Source organism: Fundulus heteroclitus, chromosome 2 (assembly GCF_011125445.2).
Source record: "Fundulus heteroclitus isolate FHET01 chromosome 2, MU-UCD_Fhet_4.1, whole genome shotgun sequence".
NCBI lineage: Eukaryota > Metazoa > Chordata > Actinopteri > Cyprinodontiformes > Fundulidae > Fundulus > Fundulus heteroclitus.
The window spans coordinates 31,407,655-31,423,333 of NC_046362.1; the positions used below are offsets into that span (position 1 = coordinate 31,407,655).

Sequence of the window (15,679 nt, forward strand, 5' to 3'; positions counted from 1 at the left end):
CGGTATCCTTCTAGAGGTAAGAAGGTGGCTTTGGAAATTGTTCATGTACCCCTTCCCACTGCTGCCCTCTCTACTGACTCACATTAACATTTCTATCCTGTTTTCTGCTTTTTTTCTTGCAAGGAAACCTGGTCATATATAATTGGAATGTGCTAACGGAGAGATTTTAGTCTCTTTTTAGGCATTCTCAGAGACAAGTTAGTACCAAGCGGTGCCACAGTGGTCCAGAGGACGGAGAAAAAGGTGATGTACTTGACTCCTGCCTAATCCAGTTTTTAATCAAATTTAAGAAAAAAAAAAAAAAAAAAAAATCAGTAATTTTTGCAGAAGCTGCATAGAGGTTTAATGGGGAATGTGATGCTACAAGGTTAAGAGAAATGTTTTTTATTAATGAACTTATACAAAGAGGTTGAACTGTCTGTAAAATATTTTGCTTGGATAAATTTTTAAGGGATCAAGATCTGGGGTAAAGGTGAAAAACTTCAAGAATAATTTTGTTTTAGAGGGAACGATGTGGTTGATTTTGTTTTGAGACAGTTTTCTTGTAATTTTTGTTTTGATTTTTTCTTTTCAACTTATTTACACTACACTACGGATGAAGATAGACAATTCTTGTATTGGAAAATTTGATTTTGGACAAAATCCATATTGGCAAAATGCTGGCAGAATTCCTTGTGGTTTCAGACACAACGATTGGAGAAAGAATATTCATGGACAACGCTTGTCCTGGAACGATGTTGTGCTGTTGAATTGAGACATGAGGACTGAAAATGGACAACTAATTGCGGGGGAAAAGACAGACGCATCGGATAACCTTCAGTGGACCGCAACACGAAACAAAGATGAGTTGGCAGACACCCCTTCTGCATTTCACATCAGATTTTCCTGCACATAATTAAAACACAAAACACGCATTAGAAACATACACATTGGCGGAGGCGCTTAGAAAAAACTTTCAGATTAAAAGCAATCAGGATTATTATTAAACCCCTAGAATGTTAATTGTTTTAAGTCAGAGCTGTTATTAGCGAGCGATAAGAGGGTCAAACGCATTCGGACAAGTGGTACTGGTCTGGAAACAAAGCTGGTAGAGATTTTGGGCCGCTGATAAGAAGGATTTTCTTTTACTTTTCTAACAAGGTTTTTATTTAAATCATTTAAAATACATATAAATATGTTTTGGAATTTTATTAACCCCACAAGGGGTTTTGAAGTAGATTCAAAGAGGCACCTTTAAGATACAATAAGCTTCATAAAATACATCATGCATGAGAAGAAATAGGGGGAACCGCTAAAAGACATCCATTTTGCACCAAAATATTAAGTTACGGGATGAGAGCATAGAGCAGCTTAAGTAATTATGCTAAACCTAAAAGGCTTGACAACTTATATTGGGGATTACATAGAGGGGCCGTTTAAACGTAAAAGGAAAGTGGATAAGAACAATGTATGCTATTACATCAATGGGCGATAATTATGATCATGACAAAACTAGTGGGCGAAAAAGTTAAAGTAGGCATTACAGCAACAGTTAATAGCATAACCGACTGAACGAACGAGTGAGCAAGCTAATTTTTCAATATAAGCAGAATAACTGCAGGTTTAGAATAATGCCTTATTCTAATAAATAACTTGGGTAAATTAGGATTAAAGCACCAATGTAAATAGTTTGGAATTGTACGCAGTTACCTAAAAGGTGTGAGGAGACTTAACAACTATCTGTTTGAACACAAAATAGCACAATAATTGTTCTTTAACTAAATGTTAAAACATCCAGAAGAAATAAACCCACATAAATATAGTTTAGCCATCTATTAACCTAGTGGTCTTTTAGACCAGGATAATCTAACGATCGTCCTCTTGTACATGCAGAAAAGTAATGAGGTCAATTAGATTAGTTGGACATTTGGAATCTGGTCAGGACAGCAGAAGCGACTCCTGGACACAAGATGATGAGGAAGGATAACAGCTTCAACATGATATCGATGCATGAAGGTTGGCTCTGAGAAACATCAGAGCTGCAATGGCACCGGACAGTGAAGCTCCTGCTGTGCTAACAAGACTATGCATGACTGCTTTGCTTCACAGGTGATGGAATTCAACTACAAGGTTTCACGAACATGACATGGAGGGGTTGGCGTTCAGGAAACGTACCTAGAACACACTCTTGGACTCTTTGGGGTAAATGGGCTCTAAAGGGGGACACTTAACAGGAGATAAACTGAAAGCCTGGGCTTACGACGAGAGACATTTCAGACAGGGGGTGTGGACACCCAGGAATTGCTGCTGTGGTTTGAAAATGTCAAAGATCTGTCGCAGGTGGTGGAGTGTTTCAATGAACCAGGCGCTTGAAACCAGGTTGAACAAAGGAGACGACGTCGTGTTCCCACAGGGATTACCTATAACCTAACACTGACAGTGAACATTTTTGTTTTTGGGTTTGCTGGGGTTGCCAAAAGGAGCATCGGAGATGACTTTCTCTATCCTGACCAGGTTCACACTTAAAATGCAAAGAACAAAATTATAGAGGCCAAAACAAATGCGGACACAGAGAAGTGTTTATACAAAGAATTCCACTATTCGTCAATTTAAGGTGCAGATACTAAGGCTAAACAAAGAATTACAAGAAGGGCAAAACTTAAAGCTGATCATTTACCAATGGGTGGTCAATATTTAAGAGGGTTTAAAGGAACTGCACAATTTCTTCAATAATTACGACAGACAGTGATTGAGGAAACAAAAAAGCAAATTCTAGAATGAGAATTTTTAATCTGCTGGGACAAGACGGTGCAAACATAAAATAAGGATTTATAGATCACTGGGTGATATAAGATCACAAAGGTAATAATAATAAATGAATAATAATGTAAGAAAATCACTCGGAGTAATGTCTGCTTAAAGTTTTTCAAGGATAAACTAAACACATGTGAACAAGAATTAGATACTTGTTAAAGAGTTGATTTACTTGGGGATAAAATTATGCTTGGATGTATTATCAATTAAACTAATGTTGAATGACTGAAAAAGGTTTAAAGACCTAGAGCAGTATGGAGCTTCTTACATGGTCAGGGGGCGATGTGTTTAATAAGCAACAATGAGTTACTGCTCACAGCATACTACAGTTTAAAGGTTTGTTTCAAACAAGATTCAAACAGGGGGACATAAGATAAAACCAGGGTCGCTTACAAAAGCTGTCTGTTAAAACAAGCAGAAGTGATTAAAAAAAATCAAGAATTAATGGGGTTAGAATTGCTCTTCGCTCTAGGTGGAGGGCGCATTCAACTACAAGTCTTTTGGGTTGATGCACGTCAAGCTGAAAGTGATTCACAGAACTACTTCCTGTCTCCGCCCTGGGCTACACCCACTTCCTGAATAGCAACCAATCACAACTCCGTGTGGGCGAGGGGCATGCACACACTTCCTTTCTCTTAGCTGAGCTTTTCAAAATAAGACAAGAAGTACATAGGGCTGCTTCTTATTAACATCACAACATTATTCTGCAAATATATATAGTGGAGCTTTCTTTTACAAACTTAAGGGTTTTTCTGTTGGACTTTTTAGAAAAATGTGAAGTATTTTGGAGCTGGTTCAGTAAGAAGTTTCTGAAAGGTTTTAATACAATTCCTTGTGTGCTAGATAAATTGAGATGAACCGTGTCACAGTAGCCATGAAACATATGATGATAAATTTCTATTGCAGAGATCTTTTCAACTGTTGGACAATTGTAAGGTGAGACACACATGGGAAAGAATTATAGAGAAATGCTGCTGCAGATAACGTTGAACTTTCAGATTTCTCTTTTATATAAGGGTAATGCAAGATCTAATGATTACAGTAAAGGAGGTTAAGCTAAGAGCACAATAATTGTGAACGGAAATATCTGGATGTGAAAGTGTTTGAAGAAGGTAAATGAAAGAAGGATTGGGAGTCTTGATAAGAACACTAATTACACCTTGTTTCTGTTATCCAACAGTAAACAAGGCCTGGTGTCTGCCAACCATCTCAACAGAGCATTTTTCTGGGGATAAAATGCTTATTGCCTGAAAAAGGACAGGACACTCATTACCATCCAACTAAATCGTTTTTGTCCATGCTGAGGAATAAGAAGAGGACTTAAGAAGTTTGGGAGTACATGCCAGAGACCTATGATTTTTTTATGTTTTTTCTTTCTGTTTGCCATGAAGGAGCAGTTGCCTAAGAACACTGAGCTGACCACTTATGCGCGAATAGATTCATGTCTGCCACGTGCTCAGACTGGCCTGACGTTTTTTTACTTGCGTTATTGACGTACAGACTCTTTTTATATCACAAATATGATTTTTTCCTTTCTCTTCTCCACTGACTTCCATCACCATGTTTGATTTTATGTGTTATGATGTTTATACTGTGATGTTGGATTATGTTGATCATTATGGCTTTATGACTAAGAATGAAAACTCTCTGTTACAGACACACACACCAAGACCTACAGTTCTTGCAATCTTTTTGCTTTGTTATATAGAGAACCAGGATCTGATGGCTATCACAGATCCATAAATTACTTGGTAAGGCTAATTTTTAGATTCAATACAGGGTGTCTTCTCGCTCAGATTGGCCCAGAGTGGGATTCCCCTAGACTGGGCTCTATCGGGTTTTTTACCATTTCTTAGAGAGATGGGGTTTTCCTGCTTAAGGCTCAGCCTGCCCTCTGATGCCCCCTACTGGTACTCTTGGATTTGTGAGGTGGAAAGTGATGGATGGTTGTCCATAGGAATGGAGAGTGGAGGACCGAGTAGGAGGTTTCTTGGGGTGGGGGTAGAGTAGACGAATTTGGCCTTGATTAAGGTACATCTTTAGCTTATCTAGTCTAAAGTAAACTTAAAATAATGTGCGCATAGGAACCTAAAACAGGCCTAGCTCAAATAGTTGAACCCTAAATTGTAGTTAAAATGCTTGGACTGTGGTGTTGAGTAAAAAAATGCTGAATTATGAAGTATTCATGCTGATTGATGCTAAGATGTTTCCATTGTGGTTTGTCCGGCCCATTCCTTGGAACTGTTTTCGTTGTGATGTGCCTTTGGGGCACACCAACAGGGGGGGCTAACGGACAACTGGACTGGTTTTTACAAAGTGCTTTTCAGTCACACCAGCAGAGATTGTGTGACTGAGACTGAGCCGCACTATCGACTGCCATGGAGATCACAGATGGATGGACTCTGGAAGCCGGAAGCTGACGTGATTGATTGCTTGGACTGGACGGAATGACCGACTGTTCTGGGAGAGGGACAGACTGAGAGCTGTCGTTCCACTGGTTGATCATCTTTGGTGATGTGCCATAATGACACATCATCAGGGGGACTGTTAGGATATCAACAAGGTCAAGTGGAACGAGCTGTTTATCCCAGAACTGCATGGCACACTTAGATGGCACTGACCCAAAAGATTGGCACATATCTATCAGATACCACCCCGGAGGTGACACAGCTTCCCTGCTGATGTCACAGTTTGGATGTGTACCGCCCTTGTATGGGTGTGTCCCGAGATCCCTTTATAATGTTTGTGTGATGAGCACTCGAGGCCTCCTGCCGATCAGGGGCCCATCAGCGCTGGTGTGACTGTAACTATTTCTCTGTCTTTACCTAGATAAAATATAACTAAAAGCATACTTGTCTGTTTTATGCTTCCTACATTCAAGGTAATAAGTAAGTGGGGGTCGCCTGACTGGGTAAAACGAACTGGGTCCACCGAGGGTGTTTCACCTTAGACACGGCACGGTGAAACAGTAACAGTGACAAGTAAATTTCTCCAATGTGAGATCAATAAAGCCCTATCTTATCTTATCTTATCTTATCTTATCTTATCTTATCTTATCTTATCTTATCTTAAAGCCAGCACTTTGAAACTTCTTGTTACCGAAAAGTGCTAAATAAATAAACTTGCCTTGCCTTACCATGCCCACTGATGTCATTCCTTGCTGTTCACGTAAAAAGAACCCTGACCAAGTACAGAATGTATGGCTGGCATATGATGTGATTGCTCAGTAGGCCCATATGTTAAATTCAATTCAGTTTTCTTTTATAGCCCCCATTCACAGCAGAAATCTTCTCAAGCCACTTTACAAACAAGCCAATCCAATCATGCAGACAGATTTGAAATCAATACATTCCAGTTTAATTACAGTTATTAAATGTGTGTTTAAAAACTATGATCAATGCCTTCTCTTGAGAAGACAGAGCATGCAAACAAAAAAGAAACAGACGCATTTGTCAAGGAGTACTTTCTATAGCTAAGAAAGAGTAAAGAGGCAGTAGTAGCTCTTTTAGTGGCTTCATCTAGGAAAGAAATACAGCTAAACGGATGAGCTCTGAGCTATGCTATGAAGAGAACAAACTGAGAGAGAACATAAAGATGAAATAGTGGTAATTACTGCAAAAATGGAGAGAAGTAGGAGAATGTAGCAGGGCGAAAGAAAGTGGTCATTATGTCCTCAAGCAGCTGAAGCCTATAGCAGCATAACTACGGCAATAGTTCAAGGTAACCTAAGTCAGTCTAACTATAAGCTTTCTCAAAAAATAAATGTTTTAAGCCTAGTCTTAAAAGTAGAAAGGGTGTCTGCCTCACGTACAAAAACTGGGAGTTGGTTCCACAGGAGAGGAGCCTGATAGCTAAAGGATCTGCCTCCCATTCTACTTTTAGAGACTCTAGGAACCACCAGCAGACCTGCAGTCTGAGAGCGAAGTGATCTGTTAGGAACATACGGGGTAATCAGAGCTCTGATATATGATGGAGCTTGATTATTAAAAGTTTTAAATTAAACCTGTTTTATTAGCTTCATATAATGCTAATTTTCTAAGAGAAGGAATTATTGGTTTTCATCAGCTGTAAGCCATCATCATTAAAAGAAAGAAAAATGAATGTGCAAAATGTATCACTCTGTGTGTAAAATTACATACAATCTATTGACTGTACATATGAGATTAACATTTTGCAGCAAATTAGGCAAATAAGTTAAGTTTTTGATGAAATGCGAATGTATGGAATGAACATTGATTGATTTGTTTCATGTGGCATTGGTCTTTATAGTTTTACACAACAGTCTTTGAAAGCACCAGAGCTGGGGCTTCAGCATTGAACACACCGCACCCACAATCAGAGGCCTATCCCATTTAAGTTGGTGATTTCCATCCTTTAACTAAAGCTGGTGCCAAGTTTGCGTACAGGATAATACCCAATGAGGTGTCCATAATCAGAAATCAATGGACGACACGGAGGCCTGAACTGTCCTCCGCTTTGCGTTGGACCATTGCATCTGCGAAGGGCATTATTTACTTACCCCATGGTCACTTATGAAAGAAATAAATCAATTAATAATATTTTAATGGGTTTTTTTCACCATTCAAATTGTACGTTTTCACAAGAAGCAGCTGAGCGAACCATTTAATATCTCTCGTTGTGACACGTCGCCAAGCTAACGAGCATCAACTGTCTTGCCGTTACCAGCTAACGATTTTATATGTGTCCTACAACACCCAGCAGCCAATCAAAATCGAGTATTCAGACCATGGTATGAATCATGTTGAACAACAGATACTGATAGAAACATCCCAACACCGATCAGTTTTCTGCCATTACTCACAACCAAGTGGTCTGGAAATTTCTTATTTCTTTTGTTTCGTCGTAAAAACCAAAGCTGAAATGCACCCAGATTTATTTTAATACTCACCTTTCACTTTAAGAATCAAACCCTAAAAATGGTTCCCAAACATCTACTGATCTTCTTTTGAAGAAGAAAAGGTGGTAGCTATCAAGACAAGAAGCATTCGTGAGCTACAAAAATACAAAAAGTTAAGCCCATATATATATATATATATATATATATATATATATATATATATATATATACATATATGGCAAAACGTACTCGCAGACTAATGGATAAACCTAAAAAAAGTTTGTTCTGGTATGACTGAACTTATAATCTCAGGATGTGTTTATCAACACCTGCAGCAAGATTTATTTTACGTTTGACTGATTCAAACTCTTCAGGGGGAATATTATGAGTAATTTATGCAAAAAACCCAAAAATTAGTCATTTACAGAAAAAGTCACTTTTGCAATATGAGAAAAGCAGGGAAACAGTTACAGAACTTAACTACACTGATTGTAAACCAAAACCAAAATCTCAGAAAACAATAAATCACGTACTGCAAACATTACCACCAGCAACATTTTCTTTTTCCCAACAAGCGATGAAAAATTTCTTAAAATTGAGCATAATTCACAAGAGGTACTTAGCACATGATTAGGGGAGAATTGCAATTCTTGTGGGAGAGAAAACAGAAACTCCTAAAGAAGTCTTTCATCATGCCTGTGCAAATTCTCAGTTATCCGGGTCATCTCGACAGCAAACAGGCTTAAATCAGAGGCAAATGGACGTTCGCATTGAAATAGAAGCACAAAATTACTATGGAGAAAACCAGTCATCAGATTTTAACAGTTATTGAACATTCCTAGTGTGTTTAGAGAAAGAAAGAAAGAAAGAAAGAAAGAAAGAAAGAAAGAAAGAAAGAAAGAAAGAAAGAAAGAAAGAAAGAAAGAAAGAAAGAAAGAAAGAAAGAAAGAAAGGAAAAGAGAAACTGCTTTCATGGTTGAGATTTCCTTTCTGTTCTTCAATGTGTGAAAGTAGTAATTTTTTATTTTCTATCTGAACTACATCTGCCCACAATGTTGAAATGAAAACAAACAAAAAGACTAAGTTAAGCCGCTGGAAGAAATGGCCCAATGTTTACATGATTCAGGGGGAAAATCTAGGATAGGCAGCAGCTCCTTGAACATCTGATGGTCAGACAAAACAATGAGGTCAGAGAGGTTAATGGACCTTCTGAATCAACCTTAGGTGTGAGTGGACCTTTGGTTTCCTGCCCTGTGTTGCTCTGTTTTAGGATGGCAACCTGTCCAGGGTGCCTCTTGTCCAATGAGATGCAGGCCCGCCTCCACTTTCTAACAATTAGGCAGGAGAAAATGTCTGTTAGGATGGATGATTCATTTAGCCCTTTATTCGTGGTCCTCAGAGTTCATGAACATGTGGATAACTGAAGCTTTACACGACTGCAAAAAGGAGAGTCTGGAAAAAAAAAAGTTGATTTGTTGGCAGGTTTGCTAGTGCAGACATACTGGACAATTACCTAACGACTTGCAGCTCTAAAGGTGACTAAGAGACACCAATTAACTCAACATGTTTGTGAGCTGTGGGAAGATACGAAACAATTCATGCATGCATGGTACAAAAAAGCAATTTTCATGCAGAAATCCCCAAAGCTGGGATTCAAACCCAGGATCTTATTGCTTCAAGACAAAAGTACAAACAACTGCACCCCTGTGCAGCTCCATTGAGCTAGCAACAACGTGTGTATCTCAGACAGACCTTCATGAACTAACAGCCAAATATGTAATATTAGATGCAACTGACAGGGTTTTTTTTCAGCTGACTTGTGGGGAAGGATGTGGAAAACCTAAAACAAGTCCACAAAGATCAGGAAGTAGCTAGAGAACCCTTGAGTTAATAATACTTTTAATATTAGACCGTAAAGACTCCTGGATCCGATCACAGGATTCAGAAGTCATTTCTAAATAATATTTTAACGCCTGGGCAGAAAAACAGAGTCAATGTAACAAGACCAAGAACAATAGCATTTATTGGGCCGAGACATTTCATATTTCATACGAACTGAAGAGCAGAACTCCTTGGAAGTCCCGCCTACTGCAACAGGCCCACTTCATATTTTTCAAACAACACACAACAAAAGGTCCTTTCCAGATTATGCATCAGAAATAAATCACCAAAACTGCAATGATAGAGGTTTTTGTTCTATGTTATTGCAGAGCATGCATTGGCATTTAATTTGACCTTTTGTGACCTGAAATTATCCTGATCTTAAAAAAATTGAGGTGGTAAGGTTGTCCCAAATAACCACAGTTTGAAGTATATTATTGAACCATATGGCGATCTTGTCTTTTATGGGTAATCATCAGATTCAATACAAACAAATCCTTGTTGACCTCCCTGCAAACACCCAGACTGGTTTATGTCCTAACTTCAATTCAATTCAAATTAAATTCAAAAATACTTTACAATACTATTGTTCATCAGACTATTGTTGTACAATAGTCTGATGAAGACTTTAATGTTCTTCATTTTATGAAGAACCCTGCTTTGTAAAATCGGTTCCTTCTGTGTCAAACAATCACAGGTTCTTGATTATTTCTGGTATTTTTTATTTATTTATTTTGTGGTCCGTCTGTGCACATTGAGCCTATTTTTCCTAGAATTGCTTGAGATGACATGTGTTGTGAATCGGCATTATATCACTGAACTGAACTGAATTGAGTTTTAAATACAAGTGGACTTCTGCAACAGCCCCAAAGAGCAACACACCTGATTTCATTGCTGGAAACACATATAGACGTCATTTAGACATAAGTTGTTATTAAAGTTACAGGTAATTCAAATTTAGAAATATCATCTACATCCAAACAAAGATACATTTATTTGTCTAAATGGGGTCTAAAAGCCCAAAGTCAAAGTATCTTTATTAGTCTCCCTTGAGAGAAATGTGTCGGATACAAGAATCAGCTGCACTGCACCACATATCCAATCACTGATAAAATAAATCTTTTATAAAAATAACAATAAAATAGTAAAATAATAAGTATAAAAAAGTAATAACTTAGACATTCACATGGGATATTTATACAACTTCAGAGAAATAAACTCTAGGCGGTAGTTTTTGGGAACATAAAATCTTAGAAAAAAATATAAAAGCCAAAATCTATGATTTGAAAACCCCCTATTTGCAATGCTGATGATATCATTTTACGGAAAAATACTTTTTCTTTCCTTGGAAACTTTTTGTATTGCATTGGTGGATGGAGACAACAAACATTAACATCTCAGGTGTCCTAAAACATTTGAGCTGTAGAATAGGATATACGCTGACAAGACGCTCCCCCATATCACCAGAGATTAATTTTAATTTGGCTCCATAATAGGACATTTTCAGTTCAACATGAGTTGTAATTTTTAACCAGAGACACAACACAACAGCAGCACCTCTGTGAAAGAGACACTCATGACATAGAGATGAATGCTGGCAGAATAGTAGAGAGGATGTGGACCAGAGTTGAATTTTCATTGGTTAAAAAAATATTTTCCTGGTCTTTTGACACTGAAAGAGCCTATTTGCATCTTCCTCAGAGATCTTAAATCCAGGCAGGTTGTCTGAGGTGATTGTTGCATGGAGAGTTTTTGGGTCAGAGTGATGTGGACAACTTGGTGGAAGGTGACAATGGCTGCGTTTCAAACTCCTGTCGGACATGATGTTTTTCACCAGCCACAAGAAACAGCTTAACTCCCTCAGTTAATAAAAGATTTACAGTCTGAAAACAATGGCACCAATTGAGGAGTACATGTTTCATGTAACAATTTGACATTGGTACACCAACCTTCGTTTATGTAAAAGCAGATTCCACCTCCTCTCTTTTTCCCAGATTCTGGTCGAAACAGATGGAGGCCCAGCATCAGAAGAGCACTGCTCACATATATGTATTTTTTAAATATATATATATATGCATTCAAGGAGAGCATGGTGGTGCAGCTAGTTGCACTGCTATCTTGCAGCAATAAATCCCTGAGTTAAAATCCCAATATGAGGTCTTTCTGCATGGAGTTTGCAAGTTCTCCCTGTGCATATGGGGATTCTCTCCAGGCACTAAAGCTTCCCCAAACATGATTGTTAGATTAACTGGTTTCTCCACTGCTATCGTTTGGTGTGAATGCCTGTGTGTATGGGTATTTGTGCTGTGATGGACTGGAAGTATACAGGTGGACAGGGTGTTCCCTCGCCCAAGGACCTCTGGAGAAACATACCAGTCCCCCTGCAACCCTGCAACCCTGCAACCCAGCACGGATAGAAGGGTGTAGACAAGAACTGGAGGGTTGTGCATTCAATCAGTAAGACAAAAACTGGAATTCTGGTGAGAGCAATGTTAGAATGGATATGTGCTGTGGCAGATAAACAATAAAATATAACGTTTAAATATAAATCAGTATTAAAACCACTGCATTTGTGAAGCATAATATGATTTTTTTTTTCCTTTAGAAGTTTGAAAACAAGAAAAAGAAAAGTCTGAAAAATTGTTTTTGCCATGTTCCATTTTTCCCATAGTTATCCAGATCTGGAAAATTGTCTGACTTTTCAACACATTGTTAATCTGCCCTGTAGGCATCGTTCCTGTTTATTAATAATTACTAGCAGTCTTAAATTATTATGTATTAATTACTAGACTATATGCTGTGGTGGACAACAGTTATTTAACATCTTTATCTCCTTTTTCACATGTTTAGTGCTTCTTTTCTGGGATGTCCTGGTCTGATCTGAAAGGACCAAGGTCCCAGAACACCAGACTGGGATGCTAAAGGAACAATTACGTTTTCTTCTATGGCTCAGATTGTAAGTGGAAATAAAAAAAAACATGATGCATATTGCATCTATTGTCTCAGGTCAACTATGTTGAGTTTTTTTATTTTAGTATTCATGTATTGTAAGCAGTAGCAGGAGAACCTAGAGTTTTGGTCAGGCAGGGAAACCACGTTCTTCCTCATTAAAGATTGGTGAAAGAGAAGTGAAAGAAATGTACGCACTAGCAGACACAAAGGACCCAATAAGTTTCCATTTACGTAGGTAATTCCCCTACGAAAGGTTCATGACATTAATTCTGGGTGTTTTCCGGTTTGCTGTGTATAAAATATGCAGGCCGAACGTTCTCCAAACATCAGAGATAACAAGCTGACCTTAGCTGAGATTTTCAACTCACAGCTGCTCCCTCACACCAACAAACACTCAGCTCAGGATGGCTCGTCTTGCTCTGTCTGCGATTGTGCTGCTGATGGCTGTCGTCGCTCTCACTGAGGGTAAGAATATAGCTTTGTAATATAATATAAAACAGGATTTAAAGCATTTAATGGCTGTGGTCGATCAGCTTTTAAATTTTCACATCAGTTTATTTAAAAAGTTTGAGAGTTTAAGATATGGTGATCTAAGGAAAATGATCCAAACTATTGTTATTAAATTCTGGAGACAAAAACAAATTGAAATTGGACGAATTTAAAGTTTAAAGTCAAATCTCACATATAAATCATTTAATGCATTGTTTTGAATGAGATGAATATTTATGAAAGATACAGGATTATTTTTTGAAATATCAAATTATGTGTAAGAATTACAAGTTAGCTTCCAGTAATAAGATACGATATCTATAGTCGCTTGATTAGCTGCAGAAATTAGCTTTTTTTTAGCTTATGTTAAAAGGTTCAGCATGTATTGAAGAAGCTGTGATCAATGTTTTTAGAAAAGTAAATGCTTGAACAACCTTTTTGAATGCAAAATTAGTGACAAAGGTTTATTGAAACACAAGCGATTAAACCCAAATTTACTGCAGTGTGCAACTTTAATGAGTTTTGTGGTGAGTGGCCATAAAACAATTATACAACAGGCAGGGAAGGTGTGTTTAATCAAATCATGTTTGCTAAGTATAAAATGCTAACCTAATGACCAGTTAAGTATTATTTACTTCTACAGTTTAGAAAGTTTATAACTCGGCCTTGGCTCATTGTTTTTAATCATTCCGTGTTTTACAAAAGGCTTTTCGGGTTAATTTCTGACCTGCGGGTACACAGACACCAATAGCTTCATTGATTCACATTTTACAGAAAGGATGTGTTGTCTTCTTAAGCCCCACGTGTTTAGAAAGTTGAAAACAGATTCAAATACCTTTAATCTACACCTTAACGCACTTCTAAATATGACCACGTCTTTTTTTCCAAATCTGCATTTTGATTTTAACGTCAGAGTAAATGGTGAATGGACTGAACTTATATATATTTTCCAGTCATATTGGCCACTCACAGCGAAGTAAGCTCTGAGTGGAAACAGCACAACCTCTTTAACGAGAAAAAGATTGTGCCCTTTTACAGCTTAACAGGAAATTAAGAAAGGGAACTGACAGAGTGGAACCTGTTGCTGAATATGTTTCTGAGATATTCATCCTCTTTTTTTTGTTTTTTGCTGTTTGCAGGTCTGCGTGGAGCTGGCCCGAAGAAGTGCTGCTTCAAATTCAACGACAATGTGTCAAGAAATAAAGTTGTGAGCTACACCAAGACCAGTCAGCGCTGCTCCAACCCCGGCATCTTGTGAGTATTCACTGTTACAGAATTACACCAGTGAGACTCAATCTTCCTCTGAATCTGCTGACGCTCTCCTCTTCCTCCTCTTTGTCCATGTTCAGGCTGAACACAGTGGCCGGCCGTCAGCTGTGTGTCAAACCCTCAGCCTCCTGGGTAAAGGAGCTCATCAGCTACCTGGATAACATAAATGTTGCAGGCTCCAACTCCAACCTGTAAACGTGCCGATAATATGTCCACAAACCAGCTTACCTGAACATTTAGGCTGGTTTTGATGCTACAGTTTCTTACAGAAAACAGCTGCTCTCTTTCTACTATATTTACCAAATATTCTGATATTTGATTGTAGACTACCAGGATTACATGAAGGGGAATAAATTTATCTTCATATAAATGAAGTTTTTTTAATTGTTATAGTTGTTATTGAACAACAGGTGTATTTGTGTTAAATACAACATTTAAACTTTGACCGTCAGCACTATGAGCTTTTCTATTATTTGGAGTTTGATTGAACTGACCTGAGAAAGTATTTCTATTGTAAAAGACAGATGTCTTCCAAATCCACGTGGTGTCATCTTGAATATATAAGCTATGACTAATTGCACTTGCTAATGTATGAGGAACTTGCCTGATTATTTAACTTTATTTGAAGTCTTTTTATAGTCATGCTTTTGAACTCATTGAATGACTGATGGAAGTGTTGTAATCCATTCAGAAGTGTAATCCATTTTTTCTGTATGCAAACCAACGTGATTCTTGCAAAATAAAGCTAGATTACTTTCAACAAACTCTCCTTTTCTCGTTGTTTTTGTCGTTGAAACTAGGGCTGAAGCTGGGGTCACCTTCTCTTGAGCATTCATCGTAGCAGATCTTATGGCCCACTCATAAACTGAGTTCTCAAAAGTCATGCTCAAAGGTCCAAATCTGTTTACTAGATAAGATCAAAGGTCCGTAACGACTTCTCGTGAGCACATCCATTTTATCACACTTACAACTCACTAGACAAGAGAAATTTGCTGTCTAGAATAGTTTTATTTGCGAATCTAAGCTACTCTTTGTTTTGACTGTAACGTGTGCCCTCAAAGTAAAAAACTGAAACCTAAATGGCACACTGCAAAAAGGGAACTAAAAGTAAATATGCTTTTCTTGAAATTATGTATTTTTCCTTGATTTGAGCAGCTAAATAAGACTATTTGCCAATGGAATTAGTATTTTTGTACCCCTAAAATAAGATAATTTGATATCCTGCATTTGATGGAGATTAATTGTTCTTATTTTATGTGCAAAAAATCTTATTCCATTGACAAATAGTCTTATTTAGCAGCTCAAATCAAAGAAAATGACATTATTTCAAGAAAATTGTACTTACTTTTTCCCTTTTGCAGTGCAAATGGTAAACCTATAGGAATGGATGAACTCATGAAGCAGTAAAGAGCTAACATAAACAACAAAAAATATATA

The 15,679-nt window shown here is 37.7% G+C and overlaps 1 protein-coding gene across 1 annotated transcript; it reads left to right on the forward strand.

Moving 5' to 3' along the window:
• Positions 1–12,000: 12,000 nt before the first annotated feature.
• Positions 12,001–14,997, forward strand: LOC118556783 (monocyte chemotactic protein 1B-like). The gene is made up of 4 exons (XM_036125051.1): positions 12,001–12,012; positions 12,792–12,949; positions 14,113–14,227; positions 14,323–14,997. Exons 2-4 carry the CDS (start codon positions 12,889–12,891, stop codon positions 14,435–14,437), a joined length of 291 nt encoding a protein of 96 aa, XP_035980944.1. The 5' UTR covers positions 12,001–12,012; positions 12,792–12,888; the 3' UTR covers positions 14,438–14,997.
• Positions 14,998–15,679: the final 682 nt, after the last annotated feature.

Excerpts from the sequence above, each read along its gene's own strand:
- LOC118556783 (XM_036125051.1), top strand. The coding sequence starts at position 12,889 with ATGGCTCGTCTTGCTCTGTCTGCGATTGTGCTGCTGATGGCTGTCGTC. Across the intron at positions 12,950-14,112 it reads TGTCGTCGCTCTCACTGAGG|GTCTGCGTGGAGCTGGCCCG; the intron begins GTAAGAATATAG and ends TGCTGTTTGCAG. Across the intron at positions 14,228-14,322 it reads TGCTCCAACCCCGGCATCTT|GCTGAACACAGTGGCCGGCC; the intron begins GTGAGTATTCAC and ends GTCCATGTTCAG.